The 19,016-nt window shown below is 38.2% G+C and overlaps 1 protein-coding gene across 1 annotated transcript in view; it reads left to right on the top strand.

The window, feature by feature from the left end:
* Positions 1-13,107, top strand: part of LOC139366101 (docking protein 2-like) — a 30,124-nt gene extending 17,017 nt beyond the window's left edge. Inside the window, exon 6 of the mRNA XM_071103199.1 lies at positions 11,762-13,107. Within this exon, the coding sequence (XP_070959300.1) occupies positions 11,762-12,916 (1,155 nt within the window). The 3' untranslated portion in view covers positions 12,917-13,107. The remainder of the gene's footprint in view (positions 1-11,761) is intronic.
* Positions 13,108-19,016: the final 5,909 nt, after the last annotated feature.

Raw genomic sequence — 19,016 nt, 5'->3', positions numbered from 1 at the left:
TGTGTTGTATCATAATCATCAGAGTTGTGTTGTATCTATCATAATCATCAGAGTTGTGTCTATCATAATCATCAGAGTTGTGTTGTATCATAATCATCAGAGTTGTGTTGTGTTGTATCATAATCATCAGAGTTGTGTTGTGTTGTGTTGTATCTATCATAATCATCAGAGTTGTGTTGTGTCTATCATAATCATCAGAGTTGTGTTGTGTTGTGTCTATTATAATCATCAGAGTTGTGTTGTGTCTATCATAATCATCAGTGTTGTGTTCTATCTATCATAATCATCAGAGTTGTGTTGTGTCTATCATAATCATCAGAGTTGTGTTGTGTTGTATCTATCATAATCATCAGAGTTGTGTTGTATCTATCATAATCATCAGAGTTGTGTTGTATCTATCATAATCATCAGAGTTGTGTTGTATCTATCATAATCATCAGAGTTGTGTTGTATCATAATCATCAGAGTTGTGTTGTATCATAATCATCAGAGTTGTGTTGTGTTGTGTCTATTATAATCATCAGAGTTGTGTTGTGTCTATCATAATCATCAGTGTTGTGTTCTATCTATCATAATCATCAGAGTTGTGTTGTGTCTATCATAATCATCAGAGTTGTGTTGTGTTGTGTTCTATCTATCATAATCATCAGAGTTGTGTTGTGTCTATCATAATCATCAGAGTTGTGTTGTGTTGTGTTGTATCTATCATAATCATCAGAGTTGTGTTGTATCTATCATAATCATCAGAGTTGTGTTCTATCTATCATAATCATCAGAGTTGTGTTGTATCTATCATGATCATCAGAGTTGTGTTGTGTCTATCATAATCATCAGAGTTGTGTTGTATCTATCATAATCATCAGAGTTGTGTTGTATCTATCATAATCATCAGAGTTGTGTTCTATCTATCATAATCATCAGAGTTGTGTTGTGTCTATTATAATCATCAGAGTTGTGTTGTATCTATCATAATCATCAGAGTTGTGTTGTATCTATCATAATCATCAGAGTTGTGTTCTATCTATCATAATCATCAGAGTTGTGTTGTGTCTATTATAATCATCAGAGTTGTGTTGTATCTATCATAATCATCAGAGTTGTGTTGTGTTGTATCTATCATAATCATCAGAGTTGTGTTGTATCTATCATGATCATCAGAGTTGTGTTGTATCTGTCATAATCATCAGAGTTGTGTTGTGTTCTATCTATCATAATCATCAGAGTTGTGTTGTATCTATCATAATCATCAGAGTTGTGTTGTGTCTATCATGATCATCAGAGTTGTGTTGTATCTATCATAATCATCAGAGTTGTGTTGTGTCTATCATAATCATCAGAGTTGTGTTGTGTCTATCATAATCATCAGAGTTGTGTTGTATCTATCATAATCATCAGAGTTGTGTTGTATCTATCATAATCATCAGAGTTGTGTTGTATCTATCATAATCATCAGAGTTGTGTTCTATCTATCATAATCATCAGAGTTGTGTTGTATCTATCATAATCATCAGAGTTGTGTTGTGTTCTATCTATCATAATCATCAGAGTTGTGTTGTATCTATCATAATCATCAGAGTTGTGTTGTATCTATCATAATCATCAGAGTTGTGTTGTATCTATCATAATCATCAGAGTTGTGTTGTATCTATCATGATCATCAGAGTTGTGTTGTATCTATCATGATCATCAGAGTTGTGTTGTGTCTATCATAATCATCAGAGTTGTGTTGTATCTATCATAATCATCAGAGTTGTGTTGTATCTATCATATTCATCAGAGTTGTGTTGTATCTATCATGATCATCAGAGTTGTGTTGTATCAATCATAATCATCAGAGTTGTGTTGTATCTATCATGATCATCAGAGTTGTGTTGTGTTGTGTCTATTATAATCATCAGAGTTGTGTTGTATCTATCATAATCATCAGAGTTGTGTTGTATCATAATCATCAGAGTTGTGTTGTATCTATCATAATCATCAGAGTTGTGTTGTGTCTATCATAATCATCAGAGTTGTGTTGTATCTATCATAATCATCAGAGTTGTGTTGTGTCTATCATAATCATCAGAGTTGTGTTGTGTCTATCATAATCATCAGAGTTGTGTTGTGTTCTATCTATCATAATCATCAGAGTTGTGTTGTATCTATCATAATCATCAGAGTTGTGTTGTATCATAATCATCAGAGTTGTGTTGTATCTATCATGATCATCAGAGTTGTGTTCAATCTATCATAATCATCAGAGTTGTGTTGTATCTATCATGATCATCAGAGTTGTGTTGTGTCTATCATGATCATCAGAGTTGTGTTGTATCATAATCATCAGAGTTGTGTTGTGTTCTATCTATCATAATCATCAGAGTTGTGTTCTATCTATCATAATCATCAGAGTTGTGTTGTATCTATCATGATCATCAGAGTTGTGTTGTGTCTATCATGATCATCAGAGTTGTGTTGTATCATGATCATCAGAGTTGTGTTTATCTATCATAATCATCAGAGTTGTGTTGTATCTATCATAATCATCAGAGTTGTGTTGTGTCTATTATAATCATCAGAGTTGTGTTGTGTTGTATCTATCATAATCATCAGTGTTGTGTTGTATCTATCATAATCATCAGAGTTGTGTTGTGTCTATTATAATCATCAGAGTTGTGTTGTGTTGTGTCTATCATAATCATCAGAGTTGTGTTGTATCATAATCATCAGAGTTGTGTTGTGTTGTATCTATTATAATCATCAGAGTTGTGTTGTATCTATTATAATCATCAGAGTTGTGTTGTGTTGTGTTGTGTCTATTATAATCATCAGAGTTGTGTTGTATCTATCATAATCATCAGAGTTGTGTTGTATCATAATCATCAGAGTTGTGTTGTATCTATCATTATCATCAGAGTTGTGTTGTGTCTATCATAATCATCAGAGTTGTGTTGTGTCTATCATAATCATCAGAGTTCTGTTGTGTTGTGTCTATCATAATCATCAGAGTTGTGTTGTGTCTATTATAATCATCAGAGTTGTGTTGTGTTGTATCTATCATAATCATCAGAGTTGTGTTGTATCATAATCATCAGAGTTGTGTTGTATCTATCATTATTCACAGAGTTGTGTTGTGTCTATCATAATCATCAGAGTTGTGTTGTATCTATCATAATCATCAGAGTTGTGTTGTGTCTATCATAATCATCAGAGTTGTGTTGTGTTGTGTCTATCATAATCATCAGAGTTGTGTTGTGTCTATCATAATCATCAGAGTTGTGTTGTGTCTATCATAATCATCAGATATGTGTTGTATCTATCATGATCATCAGAGTTGTGTTGTATCTATCATAATCATCAGAGTTGTGTTGTATCTATCATAATCATCAGAGTTGTGTTGTGTCTATCATAATCATCAGAGTTGTGTTGTGTTGTGTCTATTATAATCATCAGAGTTGTGTTGTGTTGTGTCTATCATAATCATCAGAGTTGTGTTGTATCTATCATAATCATCAGAGTTGTGTTGTATCTATCATAATCATCAGAGTTGTGTTGTATCTATCATGATCATCAGAGTTGTGTTGTATCTATCATAATCATCAGAGTTGTGTTGTGTCTATCATAATCATCAGAGTTGTGTTGTATCTATCATGATCATCAGAGTTGTGTTGTATCTATCATAATCATCAGAGTTGTGTTGTATCTATCATGATCATCAGAGTTGTGTTGTATCTATCATAATCATCAGAGTTGTGTTGTGTTGTATCTATCATAATCATCAGAGTTGTGTTGTGTTGTATCTATCATAATCATCAGAGTTGTGTTGTATCTATCATGATCATCAGAGTTGTGTTGTGTCTATCATAATCATCAGAGTTGTGTTGTATCTATCATGATCATCAGAGTTGTGTTGTGTCTATCATAATCATCAGAGTTGCGTTGTGTCTATCATAATCATCAGAGTTGTGTTGTATCTATCATAATCATCAGAGTTGTGTTGTATCTATCATGATCATCAGAGTTGTGTTGTGTCTATCATAATCATCAGAGTTGTGTTGTATCTATCATCATCATCAGAGTTGTGTTGTGTTGTATCTATCATAATCATCAGAGTTGTGTTGTATCTATCATAATCATCATAGTTGTGTTGTGTCTATCATAATCATCAGAGTTGTGTTGTATCTATCATAATCATCAGAGTTGTGTTGTATCTATCATGATCATCAGAGTTGTGTTGTGTCTATCATAATCATCAGAGTTGTGTTGTGTCTATCATAATCATCAGAGTTGTGTTGTATCTATCATAATCATCAGAGTTGTGTTGTGTTGTATCTATCATAATCATCAGAGTTGTGTTGTATCTATCATGATCATCAGAGTTGTGTTGTGTCTATCATAATCATCAGAGTTGTGTTGTATCTATCATGATCATCAGAGTTGTGTTGTGTCTATCATAATCATCAGAGTTGTGTTGTATCATAATCGTCAGAGTTGTGTTGTGTCTATCATAATCATCAGAGTTGTGTTGTATCTATCATAATCATCAGAGTTGTGTTGTATCTATCATGATCATCAGAGTTGTGTTGTATCTATCATGATCATCAGAGTTGTGTTGTGTCTATCATAATCATCAGAGTTGTGTTGTATCTATCATGATCATCAGAGTTGTGTTGTGTCTATCATGATCATCAGAGTTGTGTTGTGTCTATCATAATCATCAGAGTTGTGTTGTATCTATCATGATCATCAGAGTTGTGTTGTGTCTATCATGATCATCAGAGTTGTGTTGTGTCTATCATAATCATCAGAGTTGTGTTGTGTCTATCATAATCATCAGAGTTGTGTTCTATCTATCATAATCATCAGAGTTGTGTTGTGTTGTATCTATCATAATCATCAGAGTTGTGTTGTATCTATCATGATCATCAGAGTTGTGTTGTATCTATCATAATCATCAGAGTTGTGTTTTATCTATCATGATCATCAGAGTTGTGTTGTATCTATCATGATCATCAGAGTTGTGTTGTGTCTATCATAATCATCAGAGTTGTGTTGTATCTATCATCATCATCAGAGTTGTGTTGTGTTGTATCTATCATAATCATCAGAGTTGTGTTGTATCTATCATAATAATCATAGTTGTGTTGTGTCTATCATAATCATCAGAGTTGTGTTGTATCTATCATAATCATCAGAGTTGTGTTGTATCTATCATGATCATCAGAGTTGTGTTGTGTCTATCATAATCATCAGAGTTGTGTTGTGTCTATCATAATCATCAGAGTTGTGTTGTATCTATCATAATCATCAGAGTTGTGTTGTGTTGTATCTATCATAATCATCAGAGTTGTGTTGTATCTATCATGATCATCAGAGTTGTGTTGTGTCTATCATAATCATCAGAGTTGTGTTGTATCTATCATGATCATCAGAGTTGTGTTGTGTCTATCATAATCATCAGAGTTGTGTTGTATCATAATCGTCAGAGTTGTGTTGTGTCTATCATAATCATCAGAGTTGTGTTGTATCTATCATAATCATCAGAGTTGTGTTGTATCTATCATGATCATCAGAGTTGTGTTGTATCTATCATGATCATCAGAGTTGTGTTGTGTCTATCATAATCATCAGAGTTGTGTTGTATCTATCATGATCATCAGAGTTGTGTTGTGTCTATCATAATCATCAGAGTTGTGTTGTATTTATCATGATCATCAGAGTTGTGTTGTGTCTATCATGATCATCAGAGTTGTGTTGTGTCTATCATAATCATCAGAGTTGTGTTGTATCTATCATGATCATCAGAGTTGTGTTGTGTCTATCATGATCATCAGAGTTGTGTTGTGTCTATCATAATCATCAGAGTTGTGTTGTGTCTATCATAATCATAAGAGTTGTGTTCTATCTATCATAATCATCAGAGTTGTGTTGTGTTGTATCTATCATAATCATCAGAGTTGTGTTGTATCTATCATGATCATCAGAGTTGTGTTGTATCTATCATAATCATCAGAGTTGTGTTGTATCTATCATGATCATCAGAGTTGTGTTGTGTCTATCATGATCATCAGAGTTGTGTTGTGTTGTATCTATCATAATCATCAGAGTTGTGTTGTATCTATCATAATCATCAGAGTTGTGTTGTATCTATCATGATCATCAGAGTTGTGTTGTGTCTATCATGATCATCAGAGTTATGTTGTATCTATCATAATCATCAGAGTTGTGTTGTATCTATCATTATCATCAGAGTTGTGTTGTATCATGATCATCAGAGTTGTGTTGTGTCTATCATAATCATCAGAGTTGTGTTGTGTCTATCATAATCATCAGAGTTGTGTTGTGTCTATCATAATCATCAGAGTTGTGTTGTATCTATCATAATCATCAGAGTTGTGTTGTATCTATCATTATCATCATAGTTGTGTTCTATCTATCATAATCATCAGAGTTGTGTTGTGTTGTGTTCTATCATGATCATCAGAGTTGTGTTGTATCTATCATAATCATCAGAGTTGTGTTGTATCTATCATGATCATCAGAGTTGTGTTGTGTCTATCATAATCATCAGAGTTGTGTTGTATCTATCATAATCATCAGAGTTGTGTTGTATCTATCATTATCATCAGAGTTGTGTTGTGTTCTATCTATCATAATCATCAGAGTTGTGTTGTATCTATCATGATCATCAGAGTTGTGTTGTGTCTATCATAATCATCAGAGTTGTGTTGTATCTATCATAATCATCAGAGTTGTGTTGTATCTATCATTATCATCAGAGTTGTGTTGTGTTCTATCTATCATAATCATCAGAGTTGTGTTGTATCTATCATAATCATCAGAGTTGTGTTGTGTCTATCATAATCATCAGAGTTGTGTTGTATCATAATCGTCAGAGTTGTGTTGTGTCTATCATTATCATCAGAGTTGTGTTGTGTTCTATCTATCATAATCATCAGAGTTGTGTTGTATCTATCATGATCATCAGAGTTGTGTTGTGTCTATCATAATCATCAGAGTTGTGTTGTATCTATCATAATCATCAGAGTTGTGTTGTATCTATCATTATCATCAGAGTTGTGTTGTGTTCTATCTATCATAATCATCAGAGTTGTGTTGTATCTATCATAATCATCAGAGTTGTGTTGTATCTATCATGATCATCAGAGTTGTGTTGTGTCTATCATGATCATCAGAGTTGTGTTGTGTCTATCATAATCATCAGAGTTGTGTTGTGTCTATCATAATCATAAGAGTTGTGTTCTATCTATCATAATCATCAGAGTTGTGTTGTGTTGTATCTATCATAATCATCAGAGTTGTGTTGTATCTATCATGATCATCAGAGTTGTGTTGTATCTATCATAATCATCAGAGTTGTGTTGTATCTATCATGATCATCAGAGTTGTGTTGTGTCTATCATGATCATCAGAGTTGTGTTGTGTTGTATCTATCATAATCATCAGAGTTGTGTTGTATCTATCATAATCATCAGAGTTGTGTTGTATCTATCATGATCATCAGAGTTGTGTTGTGTCTATCATGATCATCAGAGTTATGTTGTATCTATCATAATCATCAGAGTTGTGTTGTATCTATCATTATCATCAGAGTTGTGTTGTATCATGATCATCAGAGTTGTGTTGTGTCTATCATAATCATCAGAGTTGTGTTGTGTCTATCATAATCATCAGAGTTGTGTTGTGTCTATCATAATCATCAGAGTTGTGTTGTATCTATCATAATCATCAGAGTTGTGTTGTATCTATCATTATCATCATAGTTGTGTTCTATCTATCATAATCATCAGAGTTGTGTTGTGTTGTGTTCTATCATGATCATCAGAGTTGTGTTGTATCTATCATAATCATCAGAGTTGTGTTGTATCTATCATGATCATCAGAGTTGTGTTGTGTCTATCATAATCATCAGAGTTGTGTTGTATCTATCATAATCATCAGAGTTGTGTTGTGTTCTATCTATCATAATCATCAGAGTTGTGTTGTATCTATCATGATCATCAGAGTTGTGTTGTGTCTATCATAATCATCAGAGTTGTGTTGTATCTATCATAATCATCAGAGTTGTGTTGTATCTATCATTATCATCAGAGTTGTGTTGTGTTCTATCTATCATAATCATCAGAGTTGTGTTGTATCTATCATAATCATCAGAGTTGTGTTGTGTCTATCATAATCATCAGAGTTGTGTTGTATCATAATCGTCAGAGTTATGTTGTGTCTATCATAATCATCAGAGTTGTGTTGTATCTATCATAATCATCAGAGTTGTGTTGTATCTATCATGATCATCAGAGTTGTGTTGTATCTATCATGATCATCAGAGTTGTGTTGTGTCTATCATAATCATCAGAGTTGTGTTGTATCTATCATGATCATCAGAGTTGTGTTGTGTCTATCATGATCATCAGAGTTGTGTTGTGTCTATCATAATCATCAGAGTTGTGTTGTGTCTATCATAATCATCAGAGTTGTGTTCTATCTATCATAATCATCAGAGTTGTGTTGTGTTGTATCTATCATAATCATCAGAGTTGTGTTGTGTCTATCATGATCATCAGAGTTGTGTTGTGTTGTATCTATCATAATCATCAGAGTTGTGTTGTATCTATCATAATCATCAGAGTTGTGTTGTATCTATCATGATCATCAGAGTTGTGTTGTGTCTATCATGATCATCAGAGTTGTGTTGTATCTATCATAATCATCAGAGTTGTGTTGTATCTATCATTATCATCAGAGTTGTGTTGTATCATGATCATCAGAGTTGTGTTGTGTCTATCATAATCATCAGAGTTGTGTTGTGTCTATCATAATCATCAGAGTTGTGTTGTGTCTATCATAATCATCAGAGTTGTGTTGTATCTATCATAATCATCAGAGTTGTGTTGTATCTATCATTATCATCAGAGTTGTGTTCTATCTATCATAATCATCAGAGTTGTGTTGTGTTGTGTTCTATCATGATCATCAGAGTTGTGTTGTATCTATCATAATCATCAGAGTTGTGTTGTATCTATCATGATCATCAGAGTTGTGTTGTGTCTATCATAATCATCAGAGTTGTGTTGTATCTATCATAATCATCAGAGTTGTGTTGTATCTATCATTATCATCAGAGTTGTGTTGTGTTCTATCTATCATAATCATCAGAGTTGTGTTGTATCTATCATGATCATCAGAGTTGTGTTGTGTCTATCATAATCATCAGAGTTGTGTTGTATCTATCATAATCATCAGAGTTGTGTTGAATCTATCATTATCATCAGAGTTGTGTTCTATCTATCATAATCATCAGAGTTGTGTTGTGTTGTGTTCTATCATGATCATCAGAGTTGTGTTGTATCTATCATAATCATCAGAGTTGTGTTGTATCTATCATGATCATCAGAGTTGTGTTGTGTCTATCATAATCATCAGAGTTGTGTTGTATCTATCATAATCATCAGAGTTGTGTTGTATCTATCATTATCATCAGAGTTGTGTTGTGTTCTATCTATCATAATCATCAGAGTTGTGTTGTATCTATCATAATCATCAGAGTTGTGTTGTATCTATCATGATCATCAGAGTTGTGTTGTGTCTATCATAATCATCAGAGTTGTGTTGTATCTATCATAATCATCAGAGTTGTGTTGTATCTATCATTATCATCAGAGTTGTGTTGTGTTCTATCTATCATAATCATCAGAGTTGTGTTGTATCTATCATAATCATCAGAGTTGTGTTGTATCTATCATGATCATCAGAGTTGTGTTGTGTCTATCATAATCATCAGAGTTGTGTTGTATCTATCATAATCATCAGAGTTGTGTTGTATCTATCATTATCATCAGAGTTGTGTTGTGTTCTATCTATCATAATCATCAGAGTTGTGTTGTATCTATCATAATCATCAGAGTTGTGTTGTGTCTATCATAATCATCAGAGTTGTGTTGTATCATAATCGTCAGAGTTGTGTTGTGTCTATCATAATCATCAGAGTTGTGTTGTATCTATCATAATCATCAGAGTTGTGTTGTATCTATCATGATCATCAGAGTTGTGTTGTATCTATCATGATCATCAGAGTTGTGTTGTGTCTATCATAATCATCAGAGTTGTGTTGTATCTATCATGATCATCAGAGTTGTGTTGTGTCTATCATAATCATCAGAGTTGTGTTGTATTTATCATGATCATCAGAGTTGTGTTGTGTCTATCATGATCATCAGAGTTGTGTTGTGTCTATCATAATCATCAGAGTTGTGTTGTATCTATCATGATCATCAGAGTTGTGTTGTGTCTATCATGATCATCAGAGTTGTGTTGTGTCTATCATAATCATCAGAGTTGTGTTGTGTCTATCATAATCATCAGAGTTGTGTTCTATCTATCATAATCATCAGAGTTGTGTTGTGTTGTATCTATCATAATCATCAGAGTTGTGTTGTATCTATCATGATCATCAGAGTTGTGTTGTATCTATCATAATCATCAGAGTTGTGTTGTATCTATCATGATCATCAGAGTTGTGTTGTGTCTATCATGATCATCAGAGTTGTGTTGTGTTGTATCTATCATAACCATCAGAGTTGTGTTGTATCTATCATAATCATCAGAGTTGTGTTGTATCTATCATGATCATCAGAGTTGTGTTGTGTCTATCATGATCATCAGAGTTGTGTTGTATCTATCATAATCATCAGAGTTGTGTTGTATCTATCATTATCATCAGAGTTGTGTTGTATCATGATCATCAGAGTTGTGTTGTGTCTATCATAATCATCAGAGTTGTGTTGTGTCTATCATAATCATCAGAGTTGTGTTGTGTCTATCATAATCATCAGAGTTGTGTTGTGTCTATCATAATCATCAGAGTTGTGTTGTATCTATCATAATCATCAGAGTTGTGTTGTATCTATCATTATCATCAGAGTTGTGTTCTATCTATCATAATCATCAGAGTTGTGTTGTGTTCTATCATGATCATCAGAGTTGTGTTGTATCTATCATAATCATCAGAGTTGTGTTGTATCTATCATGATCATCAGAGTTGTGTTGTGTCTATCATAATCATCAGAGTTGTGTTGTATCTATCATAATCATCAGAGTTGTGTTGTATCTATCATTATCATCAGAGTTGTGTTGTGTTCTATCTATCATAATCATCAGAGTTGTGTTGTATCTATCATGATCATCAGAGTTGTGTTGTGTCTATCATAATCATCAGAGTTGTGTTGTATCTATCATAATCATCAGAGTTGTGTTGTATCTATCATTATCATCAGAGTTGTGTTGTGTTCTATCTATCATAATCATCAGAGTTGTGTTGTATCTATCATAATCATCAGAGTTGTGTTGTATCTATCATGATCATCAGAGTTGTGTTGTGTCTATCATAATCATCAGAGTTGTGTTGTATCTATCATAATCATCAGAGTTGTGTTGTGTCTATCATAATCATCAGAGTTGTGTTGTATCTATCATTATCATCAGAGTTGTGTTGTATCTATCATAATCATCAGAGTTGTGTTGTATCATAATCAGTGATTTAGTCCAATTTGTCACAAAAATGTGCTGCCGAAGGAACAGAGTTTGTTGCCTTTTGGCTTTACTGATCCATATTATGTGGTAAATGTGTGGTGATTGGTTGAAATTGTTTTCCCTCTTTTTTTAGTGCAGTGATCGGTCAATTTTCTCCAATAATATTGTGATGAGTTGACTGTGATTGGTCCATCCTGGAGGGACTGAGTAACCTTGTGTTGTGTGTGATTGACAGGGGGGCTTCAGCATCGAGGCGGGCCGTCGCTGTAGCTCGGGAGAGGGTCAATTCACCTTCATGTCTAAGCACGCTCCTCAGATCTACAAGGCCATGGAAGATGCTCTTACTCTGCACAGCGAGATGGAGAATGAAGACACCAAGACCTCTATCCAGCCTCCTAGCAACTCATCGTCTCCTCAACTTCCTCATTCTTCCACCTCCACTCACCTTCCACATAACTCATCGTCTCCTCAACTTCCTCATTCTTCCACCTCCACTCACCCTCCACATAACTCATTGTCTCCTCATCTTCCTCATTCTTCCACCTCCACTCACCCTCCACATAACTCATCGTCTCCTCAACTTCCTCATTCTTCCACCTCCACTCACCCTCCACATAACTCATCGTCTCCTCAACTTCCTCATTCTTCCACCTCTACTCACCCTCCTATCAAACACAGAGTCCATACCCGCACCGACCTATCAGACAGACCCACTGCCCCTCCTCTACCAATGAGAAACAACCTCTTACACAGCCCTCCAATCATATCTCCTGTTACTGAACAGGTTCCGGGGTCTGAGCCAATGGCTGACTCTGATTGTGATCTGTATGCCACTATAGAGGACCACCTCCTCCCCAGAATGAAGCACCCGCCAGCCCCACTCAGGATGCAGCACAGCCTGCATCTCTATGAGGAGGAAGAGGAGGAGGAGAGGTGTCACTCCCTGGATACCGTCGACCTGAACAAACTGAGGCTGGGGATGGGGCTGGGGGTGAGGCTGGGAGAGGGGTCTCCTTATTACAACCTGAGAAGGGGTGTTACTGGGAGGGCGGAGGAGGAGGAGGAGGAGGAGAGGGAGAGTATGGTGGGTAGCTCACAGTGTATCTATGCTTTAGTGAACAAGCCCTCTGAGACCCAACCACTGTCTCTGGCCTGGTCCCTGCCTCAACCCCAAACCCAGTCCCGGTCTATGCCAAACCTCTCCCGCCTGCAGGCCCAGGCCCAGCTACAGGGGGAAGAAGAGATGGGCTCGGGGGGCTCCATCACCCCCAACCAGGACCCTATCAGCTTTAAACAGAAGCTCTCTGACATCCTGGGTAAGGATCTGGCTAAGTTCCAGCAGCCCCTACCCCCCCTGGCCACAGTGACACCAAGAGGCAGTGAATACTAATGTCTACCGTTACTAAAAGACTTGTGACTGTTATGCCAGCTCTATCAGCTCTATCAGAACTAGAAGACATGGGAGGTGACTGTTAAACCAGCTCTATCAGGTCCAGAACTAGAAGACATGGGGAGGGGACTGTTATACCAGCTCTATCAGGTCCATCAGAACTAGAAGACATGGGGAGGTGACTGTTATACCAGCTCTATCAAAACTAGAAGACATGGGGAGGGGACTGTTATACCAGCTCTATCAGAACTAGAAGACATGGGGAGGTGACTGTTATACCAGCTCTATCAGAACTAGAAGACATGGGGAGGTGACTGTTAAACCAGCTCTATCAGAACTAGAAGACATGGGGAGGGGACTGTTATACCAGCTCTATCAGAACTAGAAGACATGGGGAGGTGACTGTTATGCCAGCTCTATCAGAACTAGAAGACATGGGGAGGGGACTGTTAAACCAGCTCTATCAGAACTAGAAGACATGGGGAGGGGACTGTTATACCAGCTCTATCAGAACTAGAAGACATGGGGAGGAGACTGTTATACCAGCTCTATCAGAACTAGAAGACATGGGGAGGGGACTGTTATACCAGCTCTATCAGAACTAGAAGACATGGGGAGGGGACTGTTATACCAGCTCTATCAGAACTAGAAGACATGGGGAGGGGACTGTTATACCAGCTCTATCAGCTCTATCAGAACTAGAAGACATGGGGAGGTGACTGTTATACCAGCTCTATCAGCTCTATCAGAACTAGAAGACATGGGGAGGGGACTGTTAAACCAGCTCTATCAGAACTAGAAGACATGGGGAAGGTGACTTGTGACTGTTATACCAGCTCTATCAGCTCTATCAGAACTAGAAGACATTAGGAGGTGACTGTTATACCAGCTCTATCAGAACTAGAAGACATGGGGAGGGGACTGTTATACCAGCTCTATCAGAACTAGAAGACATGGGGAGGGGACTGTTATACCAGCTCTATCAGAACTAGAAGACATGGGGAGGTGACTGTTATACCAGCTCTATCAGAACTAGAAGACATGGGGAGGGGACTGTTATACCAGCTCTATCAGCTCTATCAGAACTAGAAGACATGGGGAGGTGACTGTTATACCAGCTCTATCAGCTCTCTCAGAACTAGAAGACATGGGGAGGTGACTGTTATTCCAGCTCTATCAGCTCTATCAGAACTAGAAGACATGGGGAGGTGACTGTTATATCAGCTCTATCAGAACTAGAAGACATGGGGAGGTGACTGTTATACCAGCTCTATCAGCTCTATCAGAACTAGAAGACATGGGGAGGTGACTGTTATACCAGCTCTATCAGAACTAGAAGACATGGGGAGGGGACTGTTAAACCAGCTCTATCAGAACTAGAAGACATGGGGAGGGGACTGTTAAACCAGCTCTATCAGAACTAGAAGACATGGGGAGGGGACTGTTATACCAGCTCTATCAGAACTAGAAGACATGGGGAGGGGACTGTTATACCATCTCTATCAGAACTAGAAGACATGGGGAGGGGACTGTTAAACCAGCTCTATCAGAACTAGAAGACATGGGGAGGTGACTTGTGACTGTTATACCAGCTCTATCAGAACTAGAAGACATGGGGAGGGGACTGTTATACCAGCTCTATCAGCTCTATCAGAACTAGAAGACATGGGGAGGTGACTGTTATACCAGCTCTATCAGCTCTATCAGAACTAGAAGACATGGGGAGGTGACTGCTATTCCAGCTCTATCAGAACTAGAAGACATGGGGAGGGGACTGTTATACCAGCTCTATCAGAACTAGAAGACATGGGGAGGTGACTGTTATACCAGCTCTATCAGAACTAGAAGACATGGGGAGGTGACTGTTATATCAGCTCTATCAGAACTAGAAGACATGGGGAGGTGACTGTTATACCAGCTCTATCAGCTCTATCAGAACTATAAGACATGGGGAGGTGACTGTTATACCAGCTCTATCAGAACTAGAAGACATGGGGAGGGGACTGTTAAACCAGCTCTATCAGAACTAGAAGACATGGGGAGGGGACTGTTAAACCAGCTCTATCAGAACTAGAAGACATGGGGAGGGGACTGTTATACCAGCTCTATCAGAACTAGAAGACATGGGGAGGGGACTGTTATACCAGCTCTATCAGAACTAGAAGACATGGGGAGGGGACTGTTATACCAGCTCTATCAGAACTAGAAGACATGGGGAGGGGACTGTTATACCAGCTCTATCAGAACTAGAAGACATGGGGAGGGGACTGTTATACCAGCTCTATCAGCTCTATCAGAACTAGAAGACATGGGGAGGTGACTGTTATATCAGCTCTATCAGAACTAGAAGACATGGGGAGGGGACTGTTAAACCAGCTCTATCAGAACTAGAAGACATGGGGAGGTGACTTGTGACTGTTATACCAGCTCTATCAGCTCTATCAGAACTAGAAGACATGGGGAGGTGACTGTTATACCAGCTCTATCAGAACTAGAAGACATGGGGAGGGGACTGTTATACCAGCTCTATCAGAACTAGAAGACATGGGGAGGGGACTGTTATACCAGCTCTATCAGCTCTATCAGAACTAGAAGACATGGGGAGGTGACTGTTATTCCAGCTCTATCAGAACTAGAAGACATGGGGAGGGGACTGTTATACCAGCTCTATCAGAACTAGAAGACATGGGGAGGTGACTGTTTTACCAGCTCTATCAGCTCTATCAGAACTAGAAGACATGGGGAGGTGACTGTTATATCAGCTCTATCAGAACTAGAAGACATGGGGAGGTGACTGTTATACCAGCTCTATCAGCTCTATCAGAACTAGAAGACATGGGGAGGGGACTGTTATACCAGCTCTATCAGAACTAGAAGACATGGGGAGGTGACTGTTATACCAGCTCTATCAGAACTAGAAGACATGGGGAGGGGACTGTTAAACCAGCTCTATCAGAACTAGAAGACATGGGGAGGGGACTGTTAAACCAGCTCTATCAGAACTAGAAGACATGGGGAGGGGACTGTTAAACCAGCTCTATCAGAACTAGAAGACATGGGGAGGTGACTTGTGACTGTTATACCAGCTCTATCAGAACTAGAAGACATGGGGAGGTGACTTGTGACTGTTATACCAGCTCTATCAGAACTAGAAGGCACTTTGAGTGCCTGAAGAACTGCCAGTATTAAAAGTGCACAACTTAATCAAAAGTGTATTGTGTGCATTTGTAAATTGCATTTATTTCATCATTTAGCCTAGAAATCCCCCCAACCTCTCTACACCCCCTGGTCCCAGTGAAGCCAAAAATACAGTGGCTGTAATTATCACTACTAGGACTCTATCCCTACCTAATCTCATCTACCCAGAACAATATCATGTAAGTTATGTAGTCTGTTCACAAGACATGCTACGAGAGAAGGAAACCAACCAGCATTATTCAAAATATAGGATTCCATCAAAAGTGTTGTGTGTGCATTTGTAAATTGCATTTTTATTTCAACATGTACATATTATGGATGTATCTCTTGCATTAAATTAAAATATATTGAAACAACATATTGAGTTGACTAAAAGAAGGTGATACATTTATTTCCCATGCCAATAAAGTCCTTGGAATATACAGTGTTGAAGCTGTTGAAATTAAATCAGACAGAGTGAATTACTCTGGAAAATGTAGGAAAAAAAACCGTTTTATATATTTATCTACCAAATAAAAAAACGTTTTTTTTTCTCAATCAAATTTTTTTTTAAATTTAAATTAAAATTATTATTAGATATGCATGCCATCAAACCGCGAAACCAAGTGTTCCAGATGCATTTAGTCAATAGTGCTAGAAAGGAAGGAAGTGAAGAAGGAAGTGAAGTCCCGATGAGAAGTCATATTATCAGGCCTTGTTTAAACACACAATGAAGTCTTCAATATCACACAGTAGGCTAGCTCTTTTTATTTTACAGTGTTGATATCTAATAAATACATATGGTATGATGAAACATCCCTCCCTATGAGTAAAACATGTTGAAAATACAACATTTTCAACGTCTTGTGCTCACGGGGATATTCGTGGTCTTGACTAAATGTCGGCTAGTCTACCGTTTTAATCTAATGCAGAACGTCATTAAACTTTTCAAGATGAGCTCCAAACAGAGTTTGGGGAACATTTCAATTACAGTCAATTCGGGAAGGAAAGTTAACCAAATTCTGATGCCAATGTTTCCCAATGTTGCCCTGCTGCTTACCGAATTGGAATTACTTCCTGAATTTAAAATGAAATTGACCCAAACCCCGGTGTCCATTTATAATAAATAAATATGGCATGATGAGACAAGTGTTCTTGTCTAAATGTAGCTGAGAGTAGGCCTAGACTACCGTCTCAATCTGAACCAGAATATCATTCAACATTTCAAGGTGGGCTACGTGGTTCTATTTTGGTGTCCGTTATTGTCTTCTAAAACACAGACAGTTTATATAAAATATGAAAGGATCCGTATGAAAACCACTCCTCAAAGAGTTCCTGTTGTCACTCTAAATGGTCACCGTCTACCGGCCTGTCCGTCCTCAAAGTCACTGTAATGCGACGACTCTCCATCACTCCCGTTAGAAGTGTTAGACACCCTCTTATTCCCCGATCCTAGATCAGATTTAGGCGCAGACAGAATGATGAGGTGACCGACGGGGCCATTGTTCTCCTGTTCTCCGACCAGTCTCTTGTTCTGAGGCTGCGGGGAGGGGGAGTCCTGCAGGGTGTTGCTGATCCCAGTCATCCCGCCGCCACCCCGCAAGGGCTCTGGAGAGAGAGACCCCAGAAGGTTCCTCCTATCCGGGATGAGGTGGTCTATGTCTGGTGAGGCGCATCCACTCAGCGACCCTCCCCGGCTCTCTGGCTTCACCACCCCGATGAGCAGCTCCGACAGCTCCTGGATGTAGATCTGAGCCATCTGGAGAGTGTCATACTTGGACAATTTATTATTATCGGACGGGATCACACTCCGCAACGTGTCAAACGCCTTGTTCAGCCCGTGCATCCTCCGTCTCTCCCGGGCGTTAGCCGCGACTCGCCGGTGTTTCTGCGGGCCCGGGTGGTGGCCCTGCTGCGTACCGTTTCCTCCCTCTCCCTGGTCCCCAGGTACTGTATCCATGTCCATCTCTATCGTGACACCACTGTCCGTTAGTTTACTCACCGACATGAGTTTCTCCAGTGAGATATCCATGGAGCCGCTGTGCGCGTAATGGCCCGTATCTCTGGTTGAGTATAGAGACTGCCCTCTAGGAGATGGTACCCTGGTTCTGGATGCGAGAGGCTCCAGTTTAGACTGTTCCATCAGGGGGAAGTCCTCGCCTGTGTAGTCTGGCCAGCCGGACAGTTCTGTTTTCGCTGTCATGACGGCTACAGACATCCACGACTTGGTTGGAGAGGTGTGGTGAGTTATTTTGCTACTTCTTAGATAACCAATATTTGGAAAGCACTGGGACGTGTCTTGAATATTCAGCGGTAAGAGTCGGTTGAAGAGTTAGGAGGAGTATCAGAGGGGGGAAAAAAAAGTGAACTTTAAAAATAAAAAATCCACCAAAACCAGGTTTGGACAGCGCTGCAAATGTGTCTATCTTCATTGACCAAGGACGGCACTAACAGTTGACTCACTTGTGACGCAATCTCCTGTCTGTCACCTCTGGATCCTGGCGGATGCTTCACTACTATATCCCCGTCCACCCAACCCCGCCCAATGAGGCACACAGGTTTGGATGGCACAGCCAATGGCGTGGGTTGCCTCTTCCCAACAAAAGAAAACAATTTGCTGTCAATCTCAACTTTTTTTCCTGCAAATGTTGTGCATTGTAACTCAACCCCGATGTTGTTGATATTTGTCTTCACTTGGCATCCGATGTCATTTATTATGCTGAAGACGTTTCGTTTATGTCTTGGGAGAAAATAGTTTTATTTTTCATTTTTCATTTTAAAATAGTTTGTTTTCAACGAATTAACTCTCACGACTAGTGTATTTGTGTTTATTCGATTCGAGAAAATATTGGGGGACTTTTAGGTGTCGTGAAAAATAAACAAATTATTTATTTTGATCGAATACACATTTTCCTAAGCGCTA

This window comes from Oncorhynchus clarkii, chromosome 14 (genome assembly GCF_045791955.1).
Source record: "Oncorhynchus clarkii lewisi isolate Uvic-CL-2024 chromosome 14, UVic_Ocla_1.0, whole genome shotgun sequence".
NCBI lineage: Eukaryota > Metazoa > Chordata > Actinopteri > Salmoniformes > Salmonidae > Oncorhynchus > Oncorhynchus clarkii.
This window is presented reverse-complemented; position numbering and strand designations above follow the sequence as displayed.